The sequence below is a fragment of the Xylocopa sonorina genome, chromosome 2 (genome assembly GCF_050948175.1).
Source record: "Xylocopa sonorina isolate GNS202 chromosome 2, iyXylSono1_principal, whole genome shotgun sequence".
Lineage (NCBI taxonomy): Eukaryota > Metazoa > Arthropoda > Insecta > Hymenoptera > Apidae > Xylocopa > Xylocopa sonorina.
Genome location: NC_135194.1, coordinates 7,356,207 through 7,383,759, shown reverse-complemented (window position 1 = coordinate 7,383,759; position 27,553 = coordinate 7,356,207). Strand labels below are relative to the sequence as shown.

At 36.0% G+C, this 27,553-nt stretch overlaps 2 protein-coding genes across 3 annotated transcripts; one reads left to right on the top strand and one right to left on the bottom strand.

The window, feature by feature from the left end:
• Positions 1-1,402: 1,402 nt before the first annotated feature.
• On the top strand, positions 1,403-6,131 carry Tti1 (Telo2 interacting protein 1). The gene is made up of 13 exons (XM_076910044.1): positions 1,403-1,722; positions 1,957-2,093; positions 2,171-2,348; positions 2,544-2,721; positions 2,809-3,125; positions 3,202-3,413; positions 3,546-3,944; positions 4,008-4,247; positions 4,437-4,994; positions 5,067-5,364; positions 5,441-5,669; positions 5,752-5,886; positions 5,965-6,131. Exons 1-13 carry the CDS (start codon positions 1,529-1,531, stop codon positions 6,049-6,051), a joined length of 3,162 nt encoding a protein of 1,053 aa, XP_076766159.1. The 5' UTR covers positions 1,403-1,528; the 3' UTR covers positions 6,052-6,131.
• Positions 6,132-7,557: 1,426 nt separating this feature from the next.
• On the bottom strand, positions 7,558-13,860 carry Emc1 (ER membrane protein complex subunit 1). 2 transcript variants are annotated; one of them, XM_076910644.1, is made up of 15 exons: positions 13,643-13,850; positions 13,377-13,492; positions 13,026-13,209; positions 11,992-12,147; positions 11,527-11,863; positions 11,122-11,425; positions 10,582-10,602; positions 9,920-10,092; positions 9,668-9,829; positions 9,309-9,593; positions 9,041-9,236; positions 8,749-8,946; positions 8,525-8,650; positions 8,003-8,230; positions 7,558-7,857 (listed from the first exon to the last, which is right to left on the bottom strand). In XM_076910644.1, the coding sequence occupies exons 1-15, from the start codon at positions 13,783-13,785 to the stop codon at positions 7,697-7,699; spliced, it is 2,790 nt and encodes a 929-aa protein (XP_076766759.1). In that variant the 5' UTR covers positions 13,786-13,850; the 3' UTR covers positions 7,558-7,696. The 2 variants fall into 2 exon arrangements, with proteins under 2 accessions (XP_076766759.1, XP_076766760.1); XM_076910645.1 differs by lacking the exon at positions 10,582-10,602 and having other exon boundaries at positions 13,643-13,860.
• Between the last annotated feature and the right edge of the window lie 13,693 nt (positions 13,861-27,553).

Genomic DNA, 27,553 nt, shown 5'->3' with positions numbered 1-27,553 from the left:
AAGTAAATAGCGAAATACCAAGGCCACGGATTTTACCGGAGCGCCTTCGACCACGCTCGAACGCCTTCGTTCTCGCTCGGTCGTCTATGGGGCATACGAAGAGTGGCACTGGCCGTCAGTTCATATCGTCTTCTGTTGCTGGTAAGATGTATTGTCCTCTGCTATCGATAAAACTTTTCGAAGCACGTTTTTATTTTCGAGGTACGTTCACAACCTTGCTTATCGACTCCGTAATATTCTTAAATACTATTCTATTACACTTTTGTTCTATTATAAACTTTGTTTAATCATTGCATACTTGATTAATTATTTATTGAACATTACACTAATTACATAGCATATTTCAATAGTTTAAAAAGAAAGTAATATTTTAGTGAACAAACGCTCGATCAAAAAAAGATGAAACATAATACGAAAGTAAAATGTGTGTTGTTTTTATTTACCCTGTGTGTTGTTTTTATTTCCCCCATTAATAATGTTTTTTTCTCCAGAATATTTTGGTGACCGCGCGCAATGCGGTCGGTAGAGTCAGTGTTTGTTGCAATAAATAGATTTAGTATTTTTTAGAGCACAGCTGCTCTAATTTTAATTACATTTTTCTTATAATATTCATACGCAAAAGAGTAGAGTCACTGTTCGCTTTGTAAATAGCAATAGCAATGTATTTAAAAAAATTTTTTTTTTTTTAATATCTGCTGCCTAAAGGATCTCGCTGTGCTTCAAAAGCCAAAAATGTAAGTATCTTTCGTACTTTAGTTACAATTCCAAATTTGATAAACTTTTAATCTTTCCTAATTATTAAATTAACATATTTGTGATTGATTTATTGTAATCAATCACAAAATTAATTACAATAAAGTAAATCATAATAAATAAGTATTAACAAGGACTTTAAAAGACTAAATTATAATAATGTGGTTTCTGTTTAAGCTTTTCAGCTACTTCTACCATGGATTCATCTACCATTTCTACCCTGACGACAACGTTTATTTTGATGTAGTTACTAATGGGATTGCCAGTACTAGTAAAACTACGTTTAGTTTTAGTTTAGTTTTAGTTTAAATTATTTTATAGTATATAAGTAACGCTAAAAAGATGTTATCGTCTAGAACGTGCTGGTAACGCGTGCCGGCATTTTAGTTAACGAATCCGGTCATAGGTGGCTACGGATCTGCTACACTCCTCGCAAATTGTAATACAGTGTCGGTATCATGTCGATGCCATCTTGCCATGTGTCGTCTGGGAAGTATCTACATCAGGAGTTCTCAAACCTTCATGTGACGCTGGTGTATTCGAGATTGCGAAAAATAGTGGTGAGCTTTATTTCAATATTTTGCCGCGGGTGTTGAGAACCCCTTACCTACACGATGTTCGTATATCTTTAACTTTGAGCGCCCATACACGCTTAGTGTAGAACTGTTGCATCGCTGTAGTAAATATATGTGTAGAATACTCCTGAGCTATCGTCACATGCTTAGAGTTGTCAAACATCGATGTGTAGTTAGGCTGTAGTCGATTAAAACAAGAAATGGAACGCTTTCACATACAGGAAGCATTTACTACTTTAAAACCACTTTGTGATTGTTTAATGAAAGATCCGACTGTAGACACTGCTCGGAATGTTGCTAATACTTTGACGAATATTTCGGATAGAGTTATTCAAGATCTTTTAGAATATATTTTGTATCCTCTTATTACTCATCTACCAAATGAAGCACTTAGGTAAATTGTTTTACTTAAAGTTCAATAAAAATCAGTGTAATCATATAATTAATTAACTATATGTAGTATTCTTAAGTAAGTTTACAAACAGTGTAATGTAATATAAGATAGTGCGCTGTTGTTTTAATAAGTTAGGAAGATTGTGAATTAATTTAAGCGAATAATGCGATAGTAATTCAATTTATAATTTACTTAATAGAATAAATGTAAATGTAAATGTTTTCAATTGCGTAGTAAAAATGTAAAGGAAGAATTGGTAAGAACTACACAGGCAGTAATATCGAGAGCGAAGATATCCAAAGTGGAATATTTTAACAAATTATATTCATGTCTTTTAATACAAATTTATGATCCGACGCAACAAAGTATGGGTAAGCGTGTTATGTTACTTCAATATGTTCTATTAATTTAAGAGACATTAGATTTATCTTGGAAATTATTTTTATAGTAATTGTAGGACATGAGGAACTAAAAGAAGCAGTACTCTCGTGCATTAAGACTTTGATAGGTTCTTGTTTCACAGAAGTTATAGAGTGTTTATATACAAGGCAAAATGCATCTAAAATAGGCCAAGGAATATTGCTATCAATAACAATAGCGAGAATTGAAAAATCATATTCTCTTAGGTAAAAATATATGAACAATTTAATTAATTTATTCTTTTCTTATAAATGTATGAACATGTAATTCAATCACTGAGTCCTTATATGAATAAGTGTAAAGTATTATACTTATCCTATTTTTGTTCTCACTTTGTAAGTTAGTAAACATTTTACTTTAAAAAAGAATACATTCACATTATTTTGGATTGTAATTTTTAGATTAAGGGCTGTAGAGACTGTAATGGCATTATGTCAAGTTAATGATGAAACTGATAGATCTGATATTATATTGCAAGATCAAGTAGCCAATGTTATTATGTTATTTCTACCTGGTATTGTCAGTGGTTTACAAGAAGTAGCTATGGGGAGTGATATACAAGGACATAAACTTACAGTGGTAATCTTCAGAGTAATTTTTATATTATTATTTATTGTAATTACATTGTTAGGTATATTTTATATTGTTTTTCATCAAAAATTTTAGATAGCATTGAGAGCTTGGGGTAGAACAATAGCTCTTGTAATGAAAGACAATATAGAAGAAGATGATACACCGTCATTGGACGACTTACTTAATAAAAAGGATACCAATCTGATAGAAAGTTTTCCAAAGATTAAAGATCGTAATGAAATAGAAAAACATCTTAAAAATACAAAAAGATGTAAAGAATGGTTTAATGCTTGTGCTCTTAAGCTTACTGTCCTTATTCAACAATTAGATCTATTAAAAAGACATTCTCACTATAAAGTTAGGAAGGAATTAGTCGAAAATATTCATTTATTACTTGCATTGTGCTCCAGGTAATTTAACTAATCTATCCCCATCATACATTGTAAACAATTTCTAAAAAAGGAATTGTAATGCATTTTTAAACAGGAATATGAAACCAAATGTTATGTTATTAATAGAGTATTTAATATCTCTATCTGAGGATGAATTTGCAGAAGTTCGCGATGAAGCCGAAAAAGCGCTCAATATGGTTAACACAAACTATATGCAAAATAAAAATATGAGACCTTTAGTGGAATTATTAGAAGAAAACTTCTATAATTTGCTTACAACATTACCTCGGATAATCAGGAGGTCTGGTACGACTTTTACATTTTATAGAAATATATCATATTTAATTAAATTAGTTTGCAATGCGTGTAATGTCTATTTTTTGTGATTATTACTTTTGCATTTATATACCAATTAATGTCTCTTCCTCTATTTTATAGATGATAGCGATCAATTGTCGTGTTTAAACCAAATTGCTGGTTATTTAAAGCTTCTTGGAGAACAAAGATTACCTCGTGTTATGATGTCGGCTTCTCATGTACGCAGATTGATATTGGCTCTTGCATACGTATCTGAAATAGACTGTAGTAACGTTTCTCTTTTGCGAGTGGTAAATGTTAAAGATTTTGAAAATCCAACAAATTCGTATGGACCACATTTCTGGAAACGATTTAAATTTATTCAAAATAATACATGTGAAGCAAAAGTTGTTGCAATATGCAAATATCTAGGTGAATTTGGTGACCTGCGAATTTTGGTAGACACTATTCTTGGTCTCATATTTGATGTTTCACATCACACAAAAGAACTAATTTTACTACTTAACTGGATTACCAATGGTAGGTAAGAATAATTTTCAAATAATTTTTGAAATGCGTTACTAATATGGTTAAATATTTTAGTGCCTGTTAAAGATTCAACACTTTTATCAATTTATAAAGAAATTGTTGAATTCTATATAAATCCAGAATTTTGGTATCCAGCAATTGAAACCAGTGAAGATATATCTTTACGAGTGGCACAAAGCAATGTGATACAATGTTGCTTGCTGTTAGAAGGATTAGGTTTAATTGCTCAAAATTTAAAACACAATTATAATAGGTTTCTTCTTAAAACCTTATATTTAATCTTAGAAAGAGCAGGTAATTATTTACTCTTAGAATGAAAAATAAAATGCAAAGGGTATTCGCGTTAATTCGATCTAAAAAAATCGATTTTTTAATATACAACAAAGGAATTTATAAGATTTTTCGAGTGAATATCTGTTTAAGAATTGGCAAAAAAAAAAAATAAAATTGTTCATGTCAAAAATATTTCGTATTTACTTTTAGGTAGTGAGCATAGCTTGATCAGTTTTGTTGGTACTCAAACACTTGAGCGAATTGCGGAATCTCAGGAATATAGTACGGTGGGCGATCTGTTGCGGGCTAATGTAGATTATTTTTCATATCATGTCAGTATGAAATTGCGCAGAGTGGAACGGAATCCCGGTGTACTTGATGTTGTTGGAGTTGTTATGAAATATAGTACAATGGATGTGTTACCATGTTTGAAAGAGATCGTAGAAGATGTTCTATTACAATTGAATAATAGCTATCAGCAAAAAAATTCATATGCTTTCTTAAAAGTGTTTTATACGTTTACGATATGTATAAAGAATTTAACGAATACTAAACATGTAACAACAAAGCAAGAACAACAGAAAGCAAGTGTTGAATATGCATCTGAGTGCATTATTAAACATTTGTTAGAGTATTATGAGGCAAAGAAAGTTGATGAAGATATAGAAAAATCTTATGAGGCTAATGAGATGGAAGAACAAGTAGAACAAGAAGATGATAGAGAAGAAAATGAATATGAAACAGATGGTTGTTATGTAGAACAAGAAGGTAAATATATGTTATATAATAATCAATGATTATTATGGAGAGAAATAATACTATATAAAATATAAATTGCAGAAGAAACAAAAGATCCGCCGTTTCACATAAAAATGATTGAAGATGTAATGAAGCATTGCTTACACTTTTTACCATCCAAAGAAATAGAAAAGTCTCTAATTGCAATGTCAACATTGCAAGAGGGTCTTGAAATTTTAGTAGATTGGGAAAATCAACTACTGCCTATCGTGCACTTACTTTGGCATCCATTAGTAGATCGGTTTAATGATAAAAATGTAATAATAATCAATCGAGCGTGGCAGTTATTGAATGTACTTGGCCGAGTTTCGAAAGATTTTATACAGTCTAGAACACTTAAGTAAGTTTTCTAGATTTTACACTTTCTTAATAGATTTGTAATAATGATAACAACTGTTAAAATGAGTTATTTTTAGGCAGGTATTACCTGCGCTTTCAAAATTTCTGCGCGATTCCGCCAAAGAAAGTTATAAGAAAAGTTCAGGAGGCATATATAAATTCACTCAAACTTACAAGTTACAAAAAGAATTACTCACTACATTAGGTCAGATGACAACGAATTTATGCCTCCGTGAACGAGAAACATGGAACATTTTAACCATTGCAGAGCTTTACCTGAGCAAATATCAACATCCTATGCTACAAGTAAATTTTCAAATGCATTACTTTTAATTTATATACAATTAATAATTATTTAAAAATTAATCATGCAATTAATTATTTTTAGGAATGCTGCGTGCAGTTGTATAAGGATGTTGCTGATTATAATGATGATATTGCTTGGGTAAAATGTCTTAGTATCTTGAATTTAAAAATAACAACTTTTCCTTTAAACGAAATATTTGACATCGAGAATTTAATGGTATATACGATAACGTGATACACAAATATCAATACTACAAGTTTTCAAATTATTAAGTATAATTTTATTACTTTTCAGAGTACTGAAAACATTTCAACAAACGAGTACTTTAAAAATGTACAAATTATTTTAAAATATATCCAAGATAAGATTTCTAGCTTTTAGGTGCGATAAAGGTAGCATTTTTTTATTAAACTAATAACATAATAAAAAATGGACAAATTGCTACAGTGTTTAAATGTACTGTACAAAGTGTAAATTTCTACTATAATAAATATAATTGTAAGTAGGTTTTTTTTAGTACACATAAATATTTATTTCATCTAAATATAAGTCTACTATATTTAAAGATTTGAAGTAAATAAATAAAACTTACAATTTTCTAAATGTTGATTTGTATACAATTTTCTTTATATATATAGGTGATGTTTGACATTTGATATTATTGTTTACATTCGTATTTGTACAATAACTTATGCCTATTTAAAAATTTTACACTTATCTACAAAGCAAATAGTTATCCTATGCATATAACAGACATGTTTGTCAGTGATCTATTCACAGATCGTATAGGGGTCGTTTAATTTTTATTTAATTATAAATATATACTAAACAAAATCATCTTTTTGTACTATGACGTACCTTTTGTATCATTCATTGTGTTAATATTGCTTTTCATTATGTTGCATAATTTAAGATCCTCACTTGTTATGTATACACCTTTTTGGAACTCTATATAATTTTGTTAAAATAATAACATATATTGCCAGTGTTGACGTAATGGTAAAAATAATATTCAGATACATTCTATTAGGAAAAATAAAAAATGCTTTTGAAATGTAGAAAATTTGAAATTTAAGATATGGAAATTCTGTATGTCTATAATACTTCTTATATATATCTTTTTGATAAATGCAATATTAGTTATTCTGAAAAATATGGTGGGATTGCCCAGTTATATTTTACTATTCAGTTTCGTAATTTAATATTTAATGCTATAAATGACAATAAATTAATATACTTACAAAAAGTAGAATGAATTTTGTATATATTATCTATGTACATTTGCATACTTTTACGTTTTCAGCTCTGTGTTCAATACATTTATACATGTATTTTCTTTTGTTACAAATTCATATAACCATATATTTCATTTCATGCAAAGGAAGAATCACAAAATATCATTGTTGCGATACATAGTTGCTAACTGTAGACGAATCCAGTAATTTTCAAACTGTGTGACATAATTTATAATCGATGTTAAGCTGTTAAACGAGTGCCAGCTTTAAGCAGTTATTAATTCAACATGCGTTTAAGGTTTTCAAATGTGATAAATTAAAAAATAACTTTAAACATTCCCGATATAACATGTATGTATATATAAAAAAAACATAGTTGTATGTGTATTTTTAACGGAAAATAACTATATTTTGAGCACGTTGTCAGTTATTTTAATAATCTAATAATTAGTGTTCATGGTCCACTCTTGTTATACAATTACTAGCACACTTTAAAATGTTCAGAAATATACTATCTACGGTGTGCGTTCTGTACCAATAAAAGGACAAGTGATACATGTATACACATATACGTGTATGTATGTATGTATGTATGTATGCATGTACATATATTCAGATATTTTAGGTATGATAATAAATTGTTAACATTCACTTTGCAGTAACATTGGCTTTTTATAAAACAGTAATTTGTTTTTTTCTTTTTTTACAAATAATTATTAGCAAAATGTTTTGCTTTTAGTGAACAAATACTTAAGAATGTAATGCATTGATTTTCTAAAAAAAAGGAAACATCATTTCCATGCTTGCTTTTGCGCTTTCTGGGACGCAAGTTTCTTTGCAACGTATGATGAAATTAATAGCGCCGCCAATACTATCACAATAAGATAATAATCAAAATCCTCTTTCAAAACGTCAAACGTTTTAGATGGTGCCACACGTGTGTAGAACAAGTCTGTGAACATTGTACATTACATGCATAATTATTTGTAATTCTTGTAATTGTTGTATATTACTAGCAACGATTTAGAAAAATGTTGGTCTGTCAGTTGTTAATACAGTTAAAGAAAACCGAATTTTGTTATCATACGAGAACTTACCAAGACCGTGTACAAAAACTAGACAAGTACTTTCAAGGCCACTAGGACTAGTATGAATGCCGGATACCCGGAAGACGCTTTGATTATAATTAATTATTGCGTCCATATGAATAGGTATCTCAGGCATGTATGGTATTACACCTTCCTCATGCATTTCTGGATTTATAGGCCGTCGTGGATCCACCATCATCCACGGTAATTCTAGTACGCCACCGTTGGCTAGAGCCACTAAATATGTAAAGTAATTTATAGTAAACTATGTCTGCTGTAGTCGTATATAATCGAAGTTTATCTACTTTCACAAATTACACAATTACGATTTATATAGTATTAGTACAACAAACAGTACAAACAGTACGGTAGAATTTCGATTACCAGAAAGGATTAACAGAACCACTGATTAATATGATAAGGATATTCAAATAACGAGATATTAAAGAAGTTGAAAAGATAATGAAACTAATAAATTACTTTATATATAGGGGTCTACTGTATTAAATAATTAACGTACAATAGACATACCTATTATGTGTTTGCTCGTGATACCTTTTTCTGTAATAGTTTCCCGCATAGATTCTATTGCAGCTGGAAAAATAAAAGCTTGCCTTTCTACGATTGGCAATTTAGTTGTAGCTAAGGATGAAAACACTAAAACGACGTAATATTAAGTCGTCAGTAATATTGAAACTAATAAAGAATAAAGATATAAGTAAAGCATAACTATAATAAGCAATAAAAAATGATACCTGTGGTATTACTCTGCACTTTTCCTTCATACAATTCTAAACTAGCAATTTCTGTCCTACGACTTTTTTCGTTAAAATAACTGTACACTATCCAATTTTCTGAATGCACAACGTGGACTGGCCCACGAACTCTTTTGTGCATAATAGAAAATATCATCGCACCAGATACTACGTCCAATAAATAAAGATTAAGCGTATCTGTAAATTACGAATCATATTAACATTAATTATGTACATTGATATAAAAATTTATTTATAATAACGATCTTCGACAATAGTACGATTAACTTACTTCTGTGAGTGTGTCCAACACCCTCCGTTACAATAGCGACTAAGTTAGGATTAATATACTTATAAAGAACTGATCTATCACCTAAAACTCTACCCTGGGAATGAACACGTTCTATTGGATTTTTTGATACAACATGTGTTATTCTTTGGTTTTTTGGGGAAAGCAACAATTCCCATACTTTATGCGCAATAAGTTCCTGCGGGATGAAATTAAAATAAATAATTCATCCAATATTAATCATGTAATATATTCTCAAACTTATACAAACCTGAGCAGTACTATACGATAGAGAATATCCAGATAGTACTCCAGTTGTTTGATCAGCGGTAAATATGTATGTATTTTTGGCGAGGGATGCAGCAATCGTAGTCGCACTTTCGGGATATACGTAGACTTTGTCTCGTGTAGTAAAAATAAGAATGCCTCGCAGAAAGTCATCCGTCGTTAGGTGAAGCAACATGGACTGCTTTATTTTGAATCCTAGTTTTATTAAACCATGCAGTGGTTGACCAGTAATCGGGTTAAAGGTATACACAATTCCTTCCCCTGTTTTCTAAAATATTGAGAAAACATCGTATATTACATTAAAGATACTCTTACATACACTTAAACATGTATGATATGTACCTTATCTTCTGCTAATAACGCACATTGTGGTGGATATGGAAAATGTCTGCTGCCACGTTGAACGTATAAAATTATTGCATCAGATCTTTTAGTAAAGCCACGAATACTTGGCACCCTAAGTTGCCAAATAATTTCACCTTTCCTAGTTTCGATACCGTACAACTACGAATAAAATTATGCATTAACATTGAACGCACGATTTAAATTAAAAATTATAATGTTCGTGCGATCATTGTTGACACTGTTTCATACTTTTCCTGCTGATGTAACAAGAACAATCATTTTATGTAATCCAAATTTATCTTGTACTAAGTCGATACGATGACTGGACTGTTGTGGTGTAAGGCTCAGCATAGATTGGAAAAATGTTTTCGCTTGTTTAAATTGAGAGCTGATTCTTCTGAACATCATGCTCAGCACATCCCCTAGATATATAATAAGTTTATTAAAATATGTGTATATAATATTATATTATAAATTATTATGTCTATACTATATTTATTAAAAATCAAAGGAATAAGAAGTCTTCAACCATGAAATTAACAAACAATTACAATATTAGTAATAAGTGTTAATCAAAAATTAAGATAAAGCACAATGAAATCCACAAATACACTTGCTATTTTGTAGATCATTCATGCACAATGCTAAAATAATCTATTTATCAGTTAAATTCAAATACATTGCTGTATCGATTAAGTCTATTTACTAAAATATGTTTCATATCATCATGCAAATAGCAATATTATAGGAATTTCCTTATGTACGGAAAAAGACGAAAATATTTACTAGTTTGTATTTAATTCGTTTATATTTTCTTGAGCTTCTAAAGAAAATTAACGTGCGTATAAGGCTAATAAACAGCAGGAAGATAAAGTAATTTTCAAATCAGCCCTTGCTGCTCCACTACTTACATGAACTGTCTACATCAATACCTGCCAGCAGCCATTCACAAAACAAATGTAATTAATACAACTTAACTAATGTACTTTCTCGGTAAGAAATAAATTCAAAATACACATTTCGATTTAATTATTACTGTTATGATTAGATTGCAACAGGCTTTTTATTATTTTCTAATAAAGTAATATAGCAATAGAAGATATAATAATATGTAATATTATTTTTAATTTGTCGCATTGTTTTAACACAAACGGTTTAAACCTCAATTTGCATTAAAAAATATTTCATATCTCTTATAAACATAAAAATATTTATATATCAAATAATATATAAAAACATATTAATTAAATTATCTATAATACTGTACACCGATCTAATGTAAATTTTAATACTGCAATTATTAATGAGCTTAATGATTTTAAATAACAATGCTTACTGTATTTTATCAAAGTTTTTGTTATGCTTTATGAAATTTCATGTATATATTTTCATGTATACACACGTACATACACGCACACGTACACACGCTCACGCACGTACTTGATACTTACTCTCTTTCTGATCGAATTCCGTTTCTATTTCTTGATCTCTGTCTGACATGGGTAATTCGATAATTTCCACAGCTACAATGCTTGCAAGTGCTTCCTCTCTAGCCCATATTAGCTTATTATGTTGTAATAGCGCAACATTATGATCTTCCGAAGCTAATAAATGACGGCAGGTAACGCCTTTCGCTTGTCGAGGACAAACGGAAGCCATTATTGTTGGCGAGAGCAATGAATTATGCGTGACACTCGCAGATAAGTTTGGTATAGGTTTAGATGTTAAAAGTTCAGAAGCAACGATTTCTGTTACCTAGAATCACATTATTAGAAGTCGTTTAAAATTTTACTTAACATATTAATGACTATCCCACATGATATTGACATAGTACACTTAATATGCAAAATACTTACTCCATTTTTATATGTTGTTTCTAAAAGCACTTTCTCATTATCAACTGTAATAATATAGAGAGTGGCATGTCCAGCTATGTCTCTTTGAATAGGAACAGACATCTCGCCAACAAGAAGTAGTCGTTTCCTTTGGTTATCATCAGCACTAATTGATACAACAGGCTCATCACCTAGCACTGACTCCAAACGATATGGACCTTGTGCACCAGCACCAAATATATTAGTTATCGTAACCGATTGTGGTTGAGAATTTGTATCAAATAAGTGTACTAGAAGCAATACTGCTAATGAACTATCTCCTTTTAAACAAGCTAAATATGGGGCTGCTAGAACACATCTGCAATTAAAGAAAGGAAATAGAAAATTATTAGTTAAATATATAAAGTTATATTTTAAAATATAATGTAGGAAAAAGAACTTTAAATGTATGATTATATGTTGTTTAATGTAATTACAGTTTCTTACTCTGTTTCTTGAGTTATGAATGGTGCAGAAACTCTTCTTGTTTTTATTTTATCTCCTGTTTTACTATCATAGGATGTCACTTCTACACCACTGCTGTAGATTGGTAAAATATGATGTAACGTTCCATTTTTTATATACCATTTCACATCTTTAATTCTATATAAGAAAACAAAAGTCATATTAGTGATGCCTGTAGAATATTGTATATCAAATTCTTTTATATGCTTATTTCTGACGAAATATGCAATTAATAAATCTATAATTTCATTACACTCTCAACTTTTGTATACAAATTATTTTGTAAAATGTGATACAATTAAGGAGTGAAGCACTTTTAAATGTAAATCAAAGTTTATTCCAATATATTTAGAGTTTATATTCTCTCTAGCAACAAGTAATCTATATTAGTTGGTAAAGAAATTCATCTTATACTTGATTTAAGAATCTTTCATTCCTTATTATATTTGGCTCTACAAAATATTTTGTAGATTTCTTTGCATTGGAATTAGCTTTTAAACAAGAAAGCATATATGAGTAACACTAAGTGTAATAACATATTGTGAGATATAATCACTTAGTGTGTAAAAACATATTGCTGACTGTGCGGTAAATAATGATAGAAAAACCTGTTAACACTGTACAATCCCAGTGTAGAAAAGGATATAAATGGAGAGAACCGTCTGAAAACCAATAATGATAATTAAATCGTACTGAGTACTTTAAAATCACTGTATAAAAACGTAATTTACGTTAATAAAACTATTTCCTGTGCTGGGTATGTAGAATTTAAATAAAATTTTTGCATAGCATCGTTTTAAATCATATACGCATTAAGTTATAATATATGAAATCTCAGTTTCAAGTGCTTGAAATAAATGCAAGCCTCTAAAAAGGTAACAAATAATTAAACACACATTTCTTATATTACAACTTAATACAAATTTTTGTTCAACATTCAGATTATTCTCCACAGTGAGACTTAAAGTAGAAATACTGTTTTCCTAGGACATAAAACATTAAGACTCGATACCAACCTGTCATGATTTTGCTCAGCTATTGGCCACTCGTGAAATATGTGCCCGGTAACCAAGTCCCATGCGCGAACGATAGCCGGGACACCTCCGCTTACAGAAATGAGATCTCCATCCGTAACTCCACCTAACGCTCGAATTTGACCCGCGTATCCTCTTTCTAATACACGTCTCCATAATATTTGTCCTATTAGAACAGATATTCCGTTTTAGCAAGCGTATTAAATCATAAAATGAATTATAAAAACAATGTCAAATATCTGAATCATTTTAATTTAGTAAATTTGTTGCGCATCGTTATTCGTTAAATTAAGGTAATCGCTATGCTTAATAGTTTTTATATTAACAGACTACCTGATTTAAGATTCAGCGCGGCAATAACATTTTCCTCCGTAGCAACGATAATCTTTCTCGCAGTTGAGACAGTGTCGAAACTGGCAAATTTGATTTTACCAACGTAGTTCTGTTTCCTGCGGACACAACGACAAATCGTTGATTAAGAATAACTACGAGACCGTGGACAGTACTGTCAAGTCGCGCGGGGTAGCATGCTACTGCATTATTTAAGGTGTTCAGCATTACAAATCAACATTCTGCGGGGGGCATTCAAATCAATTTACCAGTCAAATTTCCCAACTTGATCTTCGTAGAGGCACAGAGACAAATTAAACAAACCGACTAACACGATTAACCATTGGAATATTTGAACGTCAATTAAAAACCGGTTAATATTCCCTCTAAAACTCCATACGAACAGAGCCATGATGGTAAGCGTGAACGTATCAACCCATCCGCTTACACAAATTTCCTGCGCACCTGACGTATGTGCGTAAAACCATCGATAATGTAAACGAATGATGGGAGCCTCGTCTAAAAATCTGTACGTTTTATTTACTCTGTAAACTTGCTATATTGAGGGACGATTAGTTAAAAATAGAAAAGCATATGATAGAATCGTAGATATTTAAGAATTTAACCATTGAAACTGTAATCAGAATAGTTGCGTAACATTTATTATCGAGCAATTACAATATCGATACGAGTGATCGCTGTGAAATTAATGTACACAGCCGTTGTTCAATGAGTCTGCGAATTTAAGTCTCGTTCTTTTCAGATAGAAACATGATATTCTTATCTATGAGTGCGAGTGTTTGTGGCGTCGATTACGGCGCTATCTATACACGTGGGTGATTTGTAATTAATTGAGCCTTTGAATTCGAAGCTAACGATATTTCCTCGATTTTAACTCATTTATCACATAATATGATAGAACACTATTTCAACCAATCTATATAAAATCGATGACATTACAAGTGACACTAAAATAATTTTATCGTATACTTCAGTCGATGTTACAAAAACAGACTGTTGCCACCATCTCTCAAGAAATTGCTGAATCTATTTGAAATTCCGTTTCAGCCTTACTTGAAGAGATGGCGCCACAAATCTATTAGTTACTACCTTATTCCTACAGATAGCGCGTTGATCATCTTTTAAACACGTCGCCATAATAGTTCACTTCGTCGTTGATAACGATACGCGATCAGTTTGAGAACTTTTCACAGAGATATCGCCACAGGTAATAAAAAGATTTTTCAAAAAATGAGCGGTTGATCGTTTGCAGACACAAGTCTCTGTAACTAACGTTGAATTACATTTTAATTATAATATAAACGACACAGGTACAACTTTCAAAAACGCAAAATAAAAAATTATAACACTTTTCATTTCTTACTACATTTTCCATAAAACTTACGTTTCCGTTCAAAACTAGAGATGATCATCACTGATCCATTCCTGATCGTCGCCAAGCTATTTCGCGTCTTTAATCGTCGCCTATATACGTACAGTGTTATAGAAAATTAGCCTGGAAACCCGTCGAATTGCGATCGAAGGAGGACTTTCGCTTTCCTTCCGCAGCCGATGCGTTTAACCACGGTGGTCGTTTTTTATCCGCTGGGAAAGCGAGGAAGAACGGGTCGCCGGAAGAATTTACGTAGCACTTAATCCCACCGCTTAGAGGGCCCGAGAAAACTACCCTACCTCGCATTCCTGGCTACCTATCCTCCACCACTCCTGGCTCTTCCCGCGCCCACTCATCATCGCGAACCTCTCTCCTCGGATCCGAATACTTTCACCTGGACTATTATTCGTTAACGAGGCGAGCCCGTGCCCCCGTTGCGACGACTTAAGGAGGTGAAACTCACTCCTTATAAATTACTGCGCGATAGTGCCTTCCTTACGGGAACGGTGAACGCGATGAATGATCGCGCCTCTCGTTTTTGGTTGTCTTCTGGGGAGAGACCAATTGCATTTAACAATCATTTTCAATACGTTTCGCGTGTCTACTAATTGGTAAATATTATTTTTCAATGATTTCTTTACTCGGATTTACAACAGATTTGCAAGCTGTTTGAAGCGGTTTCATTGCTGTTACGTGAATTGGGATCTTAATATATCCATTTGTTATAAAAATTAGCATGCGTTGCTTCATTTAGGTTGAATATCGCCATTTAAAAAATTATTTTGTATACTTTTTATTGACAGTGGTGGCTCGCGTCTAGGCGTTGTGGAACTGCTACAGCCCCTAGTTTCACTTGATATTAACCAGTTAACTGTGGAATTTAGTTTGAAAAGATCAGCACAGGGTGCGGAATTAAATACAAGCAACGACGTGTATACACGTCGAACGCAGAGTAAATGGTACTATTATATATTTTACGAATATATTTAGTTAGGTTACGTATGTAATTAGTTTTGATATATGAACCCCCCTCTATATGAAATACATAGCGGTCGTATTGATAGTATAAAGGGAACATACCAGCAAATAATATTCTTATTACATTTTATTGAGATTTCGAGTTTTTATAGTGAATGGTAATTTTTTATTTTACACGACGAGTATACACGGCAAACGCACTTAACTGGTTAATGTAACGAGACCTTGGTTCTTTAATTCTTTCTTTATACTTGTACGATATATAATCCTTGACTAGCCATCCCCCAGTTTATGGAAAGGATACAAAAATTATTTTGTATGGAACTGTACAGCACCCCAACTGATTTAGCCAGGAGATGCCACTATTTATTATACAACTTTTGTTTTTTTGTTTAAGGCGAATGAGCTTGGTCTGCGAATTTCCATGGATAAGACGAGCGTCACAGAAAAGTTTTTGGCAAAGAAACCCTCGAAGGGAGATCTGGTAGGAACAACAGGCGCGGTGAAATTTCGAATCAGTTACGAGGGCAATCCTTAATCGCGTGCACTAAAATATTATAAGGCGCGTAATCGCTACAATGGCGCCGAAATCCGCCGCTTAATCTCCTAACCGTAAAAGCGGTTTTATTTACTCGTTCGCTTGCCCTTACTCGGCACTTAACTCGCTGCTTTCACAGATTTTAATGAGAGCTACGACTCGTCGCTGCCGCTGCATTATTTTATCGTTGCCGTCAAGAGCCTGGCGCATCGAAACACTTGTTAAATTAGCCGCATGCGCGTACATTTTGAATTCTCAAATTTTCAAACATTATAGTTTTAGATGAAATTTTCATTATATTATAATAGTAGTATAATATAATATTATTTAATGTCTATTATCTACAAAATATTTTTCTTACACGTTTTTGGCATTTAGTAAGTTTTCTAAATTACATGCAATTTAAAACCATAAGTTCTGTCCTTTGCAAAAAAAAAATTGCATATTGATATAACTACTTGCGGAATATTAATTTTAATTAATTTACTGAAAAAGCATCGTTACATTACTTTTCTAATCTGTCTCAAACAAGAACTCGAGAAACTACAGCACAAACTAAAAAGATACATATAAAACACGACAATGCTAAACAGAAATTGAATATCGCGATTTAAAAAATTGAGAAGTTATTCGAAACAAATTCACGTGCGAAACTCTCTCCGAATTTCCCCAAAAACTGGAACAAAACATATCTAAACGAGCCGCAGAGCTTCCTTATACCCAGCTCATCAAAGCGATACTCAAACTGGCTCGATCACATCCTCTCAGCCATCGATTTCCTTTAATATCCTCTCTCCAATTACTTAAAGACAACGTACCAATCTCAAAGGTGTGCTCGCTAAAGATTCGCACGTACCTCAGACGAACGAGAACCCCTCTCAAAAAAAAAGAAAAAGAACGAAGCTACATAGAAACGGCACCACTCGTAATCGACTCCGCAACAACCAGATTCCCTTCTCCCCAACCGGAAATGAATGAAGCTGGCTAACTGGCTGAGGGAGGAAGAGGAAATGGGACGGTTGCGTGAGCGAGAAGCTGGCTAACCCGGATGAGACAGGATTGAATGGACGTCGTTGAAGATGGTGGATAAGGTGTGCGCGAGTAGGGACCTCCTCGTCGATGAAACGAAACGGAACGGAACGGAACGGAACGGAACGGACGCACATGAGGCAGGCTGTGGTGTGGGGTGCAGCAGCGAAACAGAGGGTTGGGGTGGAAAAATGTAGAGAATAGGTGGGAATTCGTGGGGGGAAGAGCGAACGAAGTGACAGCGTTGGAATGAAAAAGCGTATCGAGCCAGAGGGTCGAAATGGCTGGGCGAAGATGGTGGAGAGGGTGCGGATACGGAACGGACAGAGGCGGATGGGAAAAAATCGAGCGGGGAAAAGGAGAGTAAGACGCGGAAACGGAACGGGTGGAAAGGGTTGCCTCGGGGGTTACACGGGCGATGAGACGAGACCAGATGAGATGAGATGATAGTGTTGCATGTAGCGCGTGCGCGTACCGACTCAATAAACATCCGCGGAAGCCTCGGTAAGACCCTGGCCTGCGCTCTGGATTACCGCCGCTACTTTCCTTTATTTCCCGGATGCAATGCCTCCCTCTTCCGAGCCGTCTTTACCGTGACTCTCTTTCTCGTCCTATTGGGGAATAGACGGGACTTGTCATTCTTTACGTACTTCTTCTTACCGCTGCTGACCTTACGCCCTGCGAGCTGCTGCCGGGAAATCGGCGTCCGATTCGCGGCGATCGTGTCACCTCTTTCTATGCCAATTATCTTTTTATTCTAATTATCATTTATTTCATTTAAAATTTGGCAATTTCCTTCAGCCTTTCTAAGATCATTTGTTCTACCTTTTATTTATTTTGCACCTTTTAACATTTGATTTCTTTAAATTTTCTTTCTAGATTAATAAAATAGTTGCCAAAACGATGGAATTAAAGTTTAAGACTCTCTCTGTTGAGTAGCACGCGATGGTCGAACAGTGAACCTCTTTCTATGACAAATTATTTTTTTATTCTAATTATCATTTATTTCATTTAAAATTTGGCAATTTCCTTCAGCCTTTCAAAGATCATTTGTTCTACCTTTTATTTATTTTGCGTCTTTTAACATTTGATTTCTTTAAATTTTCTTTCTAGATTAATAAAATAGTTGCCAAAACGATGGAATTGGAAATGGAAAGTTTAAAACTCTTCCTGTTGATTACCACGCGATGGTCGAACGGGGAAAAATAGTTCATTGCTCTGGCACGTTCTACTCGTGGAACACAATTGGGCCGAGTACCTGGCGAAATGTCATAAATCACCGTCCGATACGTTAATACAATCTGTCTGTAATTAGAAGCGTATCACCGAGACAGGATTTACTGCCGCCACGTCCTCCAGTTCATTTCTCGAATGATGTGGATTCCGCTCGGTCGGATCTCTTCGGTTTGCTTCCCTTCGCTGATAAGAAGTAGAACTTCGTTCTTTATGTACCACGACTCTTCGTTTCTCGAACAAATCGACGTGACGTAGGACATTGCGTTTTCGCCTAACCAAAGTTCTATTCCGCTTTTTCTTTATAGCACGTCAGTTGTTGTTTACTCGTCGCTTATTTTCCTGCGGCTAATTTTGAGTTATACTTTAAACTCAGCCCAAAGTGCAACGCGAAAGAGAATCTGGGTTAAAAGAATTTGTTCCTTCAATTTGAACTCCGCAGAATAAATGTCGAATAGTATAGATATTATCTCGCGTGTTTTAAATAAAAATAAATCAGAAAAGTATAGTTGACTTTTGTTTAAATATTGACCTGTTGCCCCGCGGTTGTACGGAAGTTGCCAGGAGTGCTGCGCAAATAAGCGAGTTGGCCAATCAAATTGATAAAAACAGCGAATCTCTCATTATACTATCTACGGGTAGGTGAAAAAGTTGTCACAACTGTCGCTGTAGCTTTCGTATCTTCTCAATAATCTCGTATCGTGCGCGTTCGTTATCAATGATTAAACTATCCTTTCGAGGGCCAGTTTCGAGCTCGCGTGTTTCATTTTCAACATTTACCAATAGGCGTTACAGTCTACTTACTATTGTATCTTCAAATGTTTTTCTAGCCTTTCGCAACATTAATTTCCGTATAAATTGTTAAGTAAAACAGCAGAGCGATTCTATTCTAAGGATTCAGCAACTTGTAAGTATCACCAGTCGTATAAGAAAGGGTGTATTTATGTCTTCCACTGGTACCGTGGTTGGTAACGCGAAAGATAAGATCAATCGAAGACTACGCTCGAAGATCGTGGAATCGCGTCGACGTCGCGAGCAGGAGCCACTCACCGTTTGGTTAATTGCGCAAATCCAAGAGTCGTAAGGTAGACCAGGCTCGGTCTTCCAGGCGTTGGGTTCGGTTAGGAGGGAACCTTGACTCTAATGTAGCCAGGGGAACTCTTTCCCGTCCTCTCCGCCGTCCTATTCGTTCTCGTTCGTCACGAGCGTTCGGCCAGCATTCCCCATTGCAGCGAATTAGAGCCACACAAGACGAGGAGAACGACAACGACGTCGACGACGACGTCAACTTCCCTTTTCTCTCTCTCCTCCGTTGGACTCGATCGTGTTCCTCGGCTGTTCCTCGCCTGTCCCTCGCCTCCTCGCTCTGTCCCTCTTATTCTCCACCTCGGTTCTCAGTTCTCCTGCTACTCTATGCCGGGAAGCCTCCATTAAATTCATTAGGCCATTAGTGGCTGCAACCCTCCAAGATGGCTCCCGTCGCCTGGCAACGCTCTGCTTCTCCACGGTCTCCTTTCTCTCTCTCTCCCTATATCTAACTCCATTTCTCTCCCCCTTTCCCTCTCTTTCTCTCCTTCCCGCTGTGTATACCTCTTACTCTCCCCTTCTATCTCCTTTGAACCCTCGCCCCCAACCCCTTCGCCACGTTTCATCGTCCTTTTTGCTCCGTTCGTCCACCGACCTCTCTTCTTCCTTTCCTCTTAGCAGTTTTACGTGTCCTCCCTCCGAGGCGAGTGGGTCTTGGCGGGTGTAATTAGATTCAACGAGCGAGAAAGGAAGAAGGCGAAGGCGACGGTGGCCTAGGTGGGCACGGCTCGCTCTCGAGCCGCGTTACTGAAGAGGGCCATTGCCTCCGGGTTGTCCAGAGCCTCTCCTCGTTCCTCTTCCGGCTACCTACACACCATCGCCACAACCACCCCCTACCCTCGTGTCCGAACGATCCCTGTCCGTTTCTCGACGGAGCGATGTGTGCACGTTTGACGTAGCCTCCCGTGCATCGCCGGGAAAGAAGTTTAGTCCAGAGGATTACGTTGTTTGACGAATGGAGATCGGCTAGGTGCATTCTATCTTCCCGCTTGAATATTAGGGTACGACTTTAATGCGCTTCGAGGTACCAATTGCGAAAGATCGCTCTGTTTCTTCGCGCTTAGACGAATTCAGCGCCATCGTCGAGGGGTTGAAAGTACCACGCAGAGTCTCTTCCTTTTTTTTCTTTTCGTTTTTGCATTTTATCTTAGAGAAGAATGTAACGAGTGTACTTGTAACTCGTGAACTTATTCGCAATATAAACTTGCGACTGACTGGCAAATAGCAGGTGTTTGAATAAGTGTCTGTATCTTGTTGTAAAAGTGACGTTTAGGTAAAGTCTTTTTTCTGTTACGCGTACGTGGATGAAGCTTCGCTCTCGATGTACGGTTGGCGAGTTTAGATACGTCTTCGACGTAGCTTGGGTTCGAGATCGACTGCGAGATCCTTGCCGTTTCCTCTCGCGTTTCTTTTCTTTATCCAAGTTGAATTCGGTGGGACTGCGCTTCAAACGGTCCAATCTATTGGAGTCGAAATGTATGGAATCGTTCTGGTTATTTTCAGACAGAACGTCTGGCGCATTCGTGTTCACTCATTTCGTGGTACAGTCGTTTAATTAGCTGTAGTCCGAACGATGGTTATACGTGCCTTCTCGAATAGTATTAAGTAGGTACGCGTGGCTCGAAGTAGATTCAGACGCTAGGCGGTCAGACGTCGTGCGAGTTCAGTAAATACAGCTAATAGATCTTTCTTAGACTTTTGCTTTTCTACAGAAGGAAAATGTAGTTAGTATAGTACATGTAAATATATGGAATGATTATTTAAAAATTTTATCGCGCATAATAAAACGAGAACGCATAATAAAATTTAATCTCCCACGGTATACAATATTAACCCATTCGCTGCCAAGGACGAGTATACTCGTCTTTGGCAGGGTGTTAGGCGTTGCCAAGACGAGTATACTCGTCCTACTTTCAATATATTATAATGTACTGGCTTTACAGTATACTTACAGAACTTTGGTAAACAATACCACTCCAAATATAAATGGCAATGGAAATAGTGTCATATAATCTGGTCTTGGCAGCGAATAGGTTAAATAATAAAATTTAATTCAATATACGTATCTTTAACAATTATCAATAATTACCAATGACTCGCAACTGACATTTATTTACAATTGAATTTAAACCAAATTTCGTACGTCGCTACGCACAACCATCTTTGACGTCTTCGCACAGTGTCATTGAGCCGTTGGTCGTCGAACGGTCCCGATATGAATTCCTCGATACAGGATACGAGGGGGATTAAGAAATCAGAAAACGACGACGGCCCCGGTGTGTCGCATTCCTGTCGCGGGTCCGAGTATTTGTACGCAGCTGTTTTCGGGGGTGGCAGAGCAAAGGGGACTCTTAAAATACTCCAAGAGCTTCTAAATCATGGAGGCTTAGTGGCCGTCGTGCGAGCAGGGATTACCTACCTTACTTCAAAGTGCCCTGCAGGTGCGGGCTCTCCGTTTCGGATCCTCTTCCACGACAGAATGTTGAATCATACGTCAGTTGCACTTAACGATACCGTGCGTACGTGCGTGCGTCGCCTCCGACTCTCTGCTCCTTTTCCGGAAAAGATGTACCTTCCTTTTTTCCCTTCCCGGTGCTTTCATCTTGACTTGAAAAACTGCCGCGCGAGAGGAAAGTTTATCGTTCGAATCGCGCTTTTTGATTGTTGCATCGAGGATGAATACGAATGTGCGAAGAAGAAGAAGAAGGAATTGGAGTTGTGTAGGAAATTATTGGGGAAAGTGTCGGTTTCAGTACGTTCGAGTGTGCGAGGTTTTAATTCGAGTAATGTTAGATGATAGAAAAAGTGTGTGTATAAATGTAATACAGTAAATCTGTTGATAAGTGCTTGTAAATGTATGGAGTATGTTAGTAGATATATTACAGAAGGATGGCAGCATGAAAGATGTAATATTTAAATATAAAGATGGTTCTTATCGATTATGTGTACATCGTATGTAACAATTTAATCAAAAATATTAGCATTACGAACACTGGAAAAGAAGTTAATGTAAGAACATTAAAAATGTAATATTTTAAATATTGTGGAGAATTAACACGTCAAAGTCAGAAAGTCTTTAGCTGTCAATAGTATTGGAAACTATGTTTTCAATCTGAAGATAAAAGTTTCTGGTAGAAATAATAATTTATGCGAAAATGTATCCCATATTATAATACAGGTATAATAACAATTGCGAAGACCTCAAGAAATTTCGCGTCTCGATATATTTCTGCGAAAACAAGTAAAAGCGTATTGATTCGTAATTGGCTGTGTATATCACTACAATTACAAATTTCTATATCGTTCCAGTATCTTTAAACAACTCGAGCCTCCTCACTGACCGTTATCTTTCAATCGCTAAACAATGAGAACTGCGAGTGAACCGTTGGAAAAATGGAGCGCGTCTAGCCAGGTCGAAAATTCGTAGCGGTTAAGGCGAGAGGAGTTCGATTCCATTAGCCGACTCGAGACTTCTGTTAACGAAAATACTCAATTAGAGGGATAGAGCGGGTACTTGGGTAGTGGGAAGGAGGCGGCAGAGCGGAGGAAGCGAGACGGCGTGTGCGCCGCGGAAAATTTGAAAGCACGAATACCGATTACCATGAGAATTAAACGAGCGGCTTGGCGGTGGTGCGCGGCGGCCATCTTGCGCGCCCCAGCGTCATTTCATTTTCGAGGGAAACCGGGAAGCCTACGAGGCACGAGGAATTCGCCCGATTCTCTAAGTCTTGGCCCCTAAGCCCTCAATTTCACTAGAGTAAAAGCTGAACGTAGACCGTGATAAAACGGCTTCTTATTCCCGCGTTTATATTCAATCTCGGTCGACTCCGTGGCCACAAAAGGCTCCATTTGAAACACGTTAGTCGATGCGCCGTATACGCCGGATAGATACAGGGAAACGGAGGTGGGGGAGTGGAATCGCGTCGATGCATTATGTAGCATCGAGATGATCCTTATATGCATCTATGCATAGGGGCTGCCAGACGTAGCAACTCTCCATGCCTGATCTGTAACCAGCCTATACACTCGCGTCCCCAAGAAATCTGGCTAAGCTGTAAATTGAGCCCTCGAGCATTAACATCTAACAACATTAAGAGATGGTGCATAATAAAAGAAGACAAACTTTCGTAATAAGGAAACCGTGGAAACTTATATTCGTTCCGTCATATATCTATAACGCGATTCTACCCTACACGAGTCTTGCACTGCTCGTGCTATTTCAGAGGAATAGTTCGGATGCATTTAAGGTTATTTGTGCAATGCGCTTGTCGGACAGCTCCGGTCAGAAGCAATGGAGAAATGCTGCTCGAGTGTCGCCGGTGAAAACAAATTGTGCTCGAAATAACTGGAGATATAGACTCGAACGTTCTTATTTTTAATTAAATGCTGCAACGAATCGTTCTGTAAGATGACCGCGAGTGTCCTCGTAAAGATCCTTCGTTCCTTTAACGACTGCGTTTCGACATCAAGCGTATGCACGGTTTAAAAAACGTTAATTTATTTCCCGGTTAACACTCGCTCGTAGTCGTTGCCAGGCATATTTCAAGTGTCCCTACCGAAAACTTGCTGCTCGAGATTAGTTGTACGTATCATCTCGCTCGAGAGCGTCGTGTCTCGTAAAAAAGTTTCGGGAAATTATGCGGCCGCGCGGCCAGACTTTTTAACTTCCTTCAGAAGTTTGTCGGCTGAGCTAAATTAATATCTACACGCAACAGCGTTTAGAATACTCGCGGCGTCGTCCCCTTGACGCGAAACCAATTCGAAACAGAGGAGTGCCGGGGTGTCGCAGAGAAGTTAGCGCGACGATTTCGAAAAGGGGCTGCGGATCGTTTAAAATATAAATTAAGAACAAGATCTTGAAAGGTGAACCGTATAAATTGAGATTTTAAATCATGCAAATTGGATACCTCTCCAGAGTAAATGAAATTATCTTAAGTCGTTCACCGTACGAGTAGAACAGCGTGGAATAATAAAATTGAAATTAACGGTTGTTTGTTTTTTAAGCAAATTAGATACGTATACTAGCGATTTCGATTCGAACGTTACGGGACACTCTATTGAATTAAATCAATTGTTTGAAAATGTGGACCGGCTTTCGTTTAATTTAAAAAGGGTACACGCTTCAGTTTTATGCTAGCGTGCATACTAAAGTACTATCACGTTTTGCACTCACGCTTATTGCGACTCACAAGGGCTGTCGGGTGTTTCGAGGACGTTGCATGCCACCACCAGCTGCGGATGTTCGTCCAATTTTTCAACAAGAGCTCGATTAAATCCCCCTCTCCAGTTATCAGTGGATGTTAAAACATGATCGAAGTGAAAATAACAATATAATTGAAGCAAACAAAATTGTTATCATTCCAATTTCGATTTTTCTCATTTTCTTCTTCTTTTCTCATTACATTTTATATAAAAGCTAATTAAAATCTGGCAAACTCCACTAGTTTCTTACGATCCAGCTGGTTTCGAATGTATGTAAACCGAATACAGAGCACTGGCCCGTTGCTTTGGCTCGATTCAAGCCGGCGTACCGCCAATAAATAACACGCTGCCTTAGATCCACTCTATACGATATATATACGGGATACACCGTGGTATAACTCGTACAGAGAATTTTTGAGAGCAAAAAAGAAGCTAAAGACAACTGCAGCCGCTTCCATTATTCGAAAGCTTGTAATATAAAAATTCTCACAATTAGTACTGTTTCAGAATTTTATTTTAACGAAACAGGTGATCAAATTCTAACGAAATCAGTATCGCGTTCAAAGGATGTATTCTATAAAAATTACTTTCGATTTCTCATCGGAGATGAAATTCGTTTCGATTTAACATAACACAAAATTTCGTTTCGAGTATGAATATCGTATTCGACGGTGTTTAACGAATGAAATCCGTCGCTTTTTCTAACACGCGCGCACGAAATAATTGCATACAAATGACCGTGCCGATAAAACGAAGGCAAATAATATTCTATATGGAAAGAGCTAATCGATATCGTGTTGATAATATTTAAGCGGGAGTTGGTCAAATAAAACGAGCTGACGAGGGAGCAATCAAGGGGTACGGTTATTTTAATGAACCCGGTGAATTAAAGTTGAACGATGAAATTAATAAAGAAACTTAAATGAAATCCAATAAGTGAATCGCGCAAAACGGAACAGATAGGCGTTTCGATTAAGTTGATTAAACTGGAATTAAGTCGATTAAAACGGAGCACCTTAATAACAAAGTTGATAACTTCTAATTGAACGGAATATAACTCGAAACGCTGTCGATAGCTAGGCCGTGTGAATCTCGAACGATTATTAATTGTTTACACGAGCGAGTTGCGAGCGTCGGAGTGTGCGAGTTGTAACGACGCGCGCCATTCGAAATGTCAGAAATGTTAGCCTCGTTTCACGTCTCCCTTATCTTCGCATACTCTGCCATTCGTTCTCAAATGTACACACTTAACCACCGCGTGGAATCATTCGTTGTACTCTTTATCGCCGCGAAAACTACCGAAAACGGTACTTTGTCTTACTCAGACACTGAAAGTAAATGAAAGGAATATGGCTGCGACGTTTTTACTATTTACGATCAGAATGACAGGGAGAGAAATTCGTGTATTTTCAAATTTGACGATTAAAAGAATTTGAAGATTAATGCCAATTGTTACGTTTAACTAGACAAGGATTTACTCAATGAAAATTACATTCCTTAGTTTTTAACTTTTCTCTGATGGTGATTTTTATCAGAAAACCTCGGTTGCGTGGTGCATATCAGTCGACATGCCCCTGAGCCTTGACAACCTTCGATACAAGACTGGCAAACAGGCTGCTGGTTGTTGCTTTGCAGCAGCTATTTTATGCGTTTATAATATTGATCAATCTGCTCGTAAACCGACTTGCACTTTGGTGGATGTTTGCTTCGACGAAACGCGATTCGAGGAGGAAAACGACGAAACTTCTTGGTTAGCTGGAACGTACTGATACTGTTAGCGACTATCGAGATTCCTAGAACTTATAGATTTATGACAGACATCTTGGCTTCGCAGCAAAGTCTGAAATTGCTCGTCCTTTAAATACGTTGTGCTCTTCTTTCCAGCGAACAAAGCGTATCGTTGCTTCAAATCTCGATCGAGGTTCCAGAAATATGCGAGCCTACTTTTACTGTTGGTCTCGAAACAATTCGAAAGATCCGAAGGTCGCGTGAGCGTGATCAGCGCACAGGCTACGCCAATGGCGGCGCACGATGATAATGTCTCTCGGAGATGTTAGTGGAGATACGAGTTCACCGTATCTTTATTACCCTACGTGAGATACGTTGCTCAAGTTAATATTAATTGCCGTTTTATCTTGCTCAGACGCCTGTTATTTCGAACGAGTAAATCTTCGCGAACTTTATGACAGTCGAACCAGTGCGGAACTAGACCTTCGAATTTTAAGAGCAAACCTTCCTCTACGTAGACGCTCGCGCGTACTATTTGCGGACCACGCGCGCTTTCCTTCCACTGTTTGCCACGGAAACGTTTGAAACACTTTTACGATCGTTAACAACGACTACGACGTTGTCATGCTGATACTTTACTTGCTCTTACATTATTCCCACAACTATTTCAACAAAGTTTAAGTTACTAGAATTCATCTTCGATTACTTTATAAATGTATATTTTATTTCTCACGCATTGTCTTTTCAATTTAACTGAAAGATCGTGACTGCGAGCGAGATAATTCGTTCGATTGTTTAACCCATTCGCTGCCAAGCCCAGGTTATATGAAGCTATTTCCATTGCCATTTATATTTTCAGTGGTATTATTTACCAAAGTTCTGTCATTTCTTGGTAAAAAGTACATATATTATCATACATAATCATTTGCATGCATAAAATCAAAGACGAGTATACTCGTCCTTGGCAATGGGAAAGCAACAGGACTCGATGTC

Excerpts from the sequence above, each read along its gene's own strand:
- Tti1 (XM_076910044.1), top strand. The coding sequence starts at position 1,529 with ATGGAACGCTTTCACATACAGGAAGCATTTACTACTTTAAAACCACTT. Across the intron at positions 2,349-2,543 it reads GAAAAATCATATTCTCTTAG|ATTAAGGGCTGTAGAGACTG; the intron begins GTAAAAATATAT and ends TGTAATTTTTAG. Across the intron at positions 5,365-5,440 it reads ATACAGTCTAGAACACTTAA|GCAGGTATTACCTGCGCTTT; the intron begins GTAAGTTTTCTA and ends AGTTATTTTTAG.
- Emc1 (XM_076910644.1), bottom strand. The coding sequence starts at position 13,785 with ATGGCTCTGTTCGTATGGAGTTTTAGAGGGAATATTAACCGGTTTTTA. Across the intron at positions 12,148-13,025 it reads GCTGAGCAAAATCATGACAG|AATTAAAGATGTGAAATGGT; the intron begins GTTGGTATCGAG and ends TTTCTTATATAG. Across the intron at positions 8,947-9,040 it reads TGTTGGACACACTCACAGAA|ATACGCTTAATCTTTATTTA; the intron begins GTAAGTTAATCG and ends CGTAATTTACAG.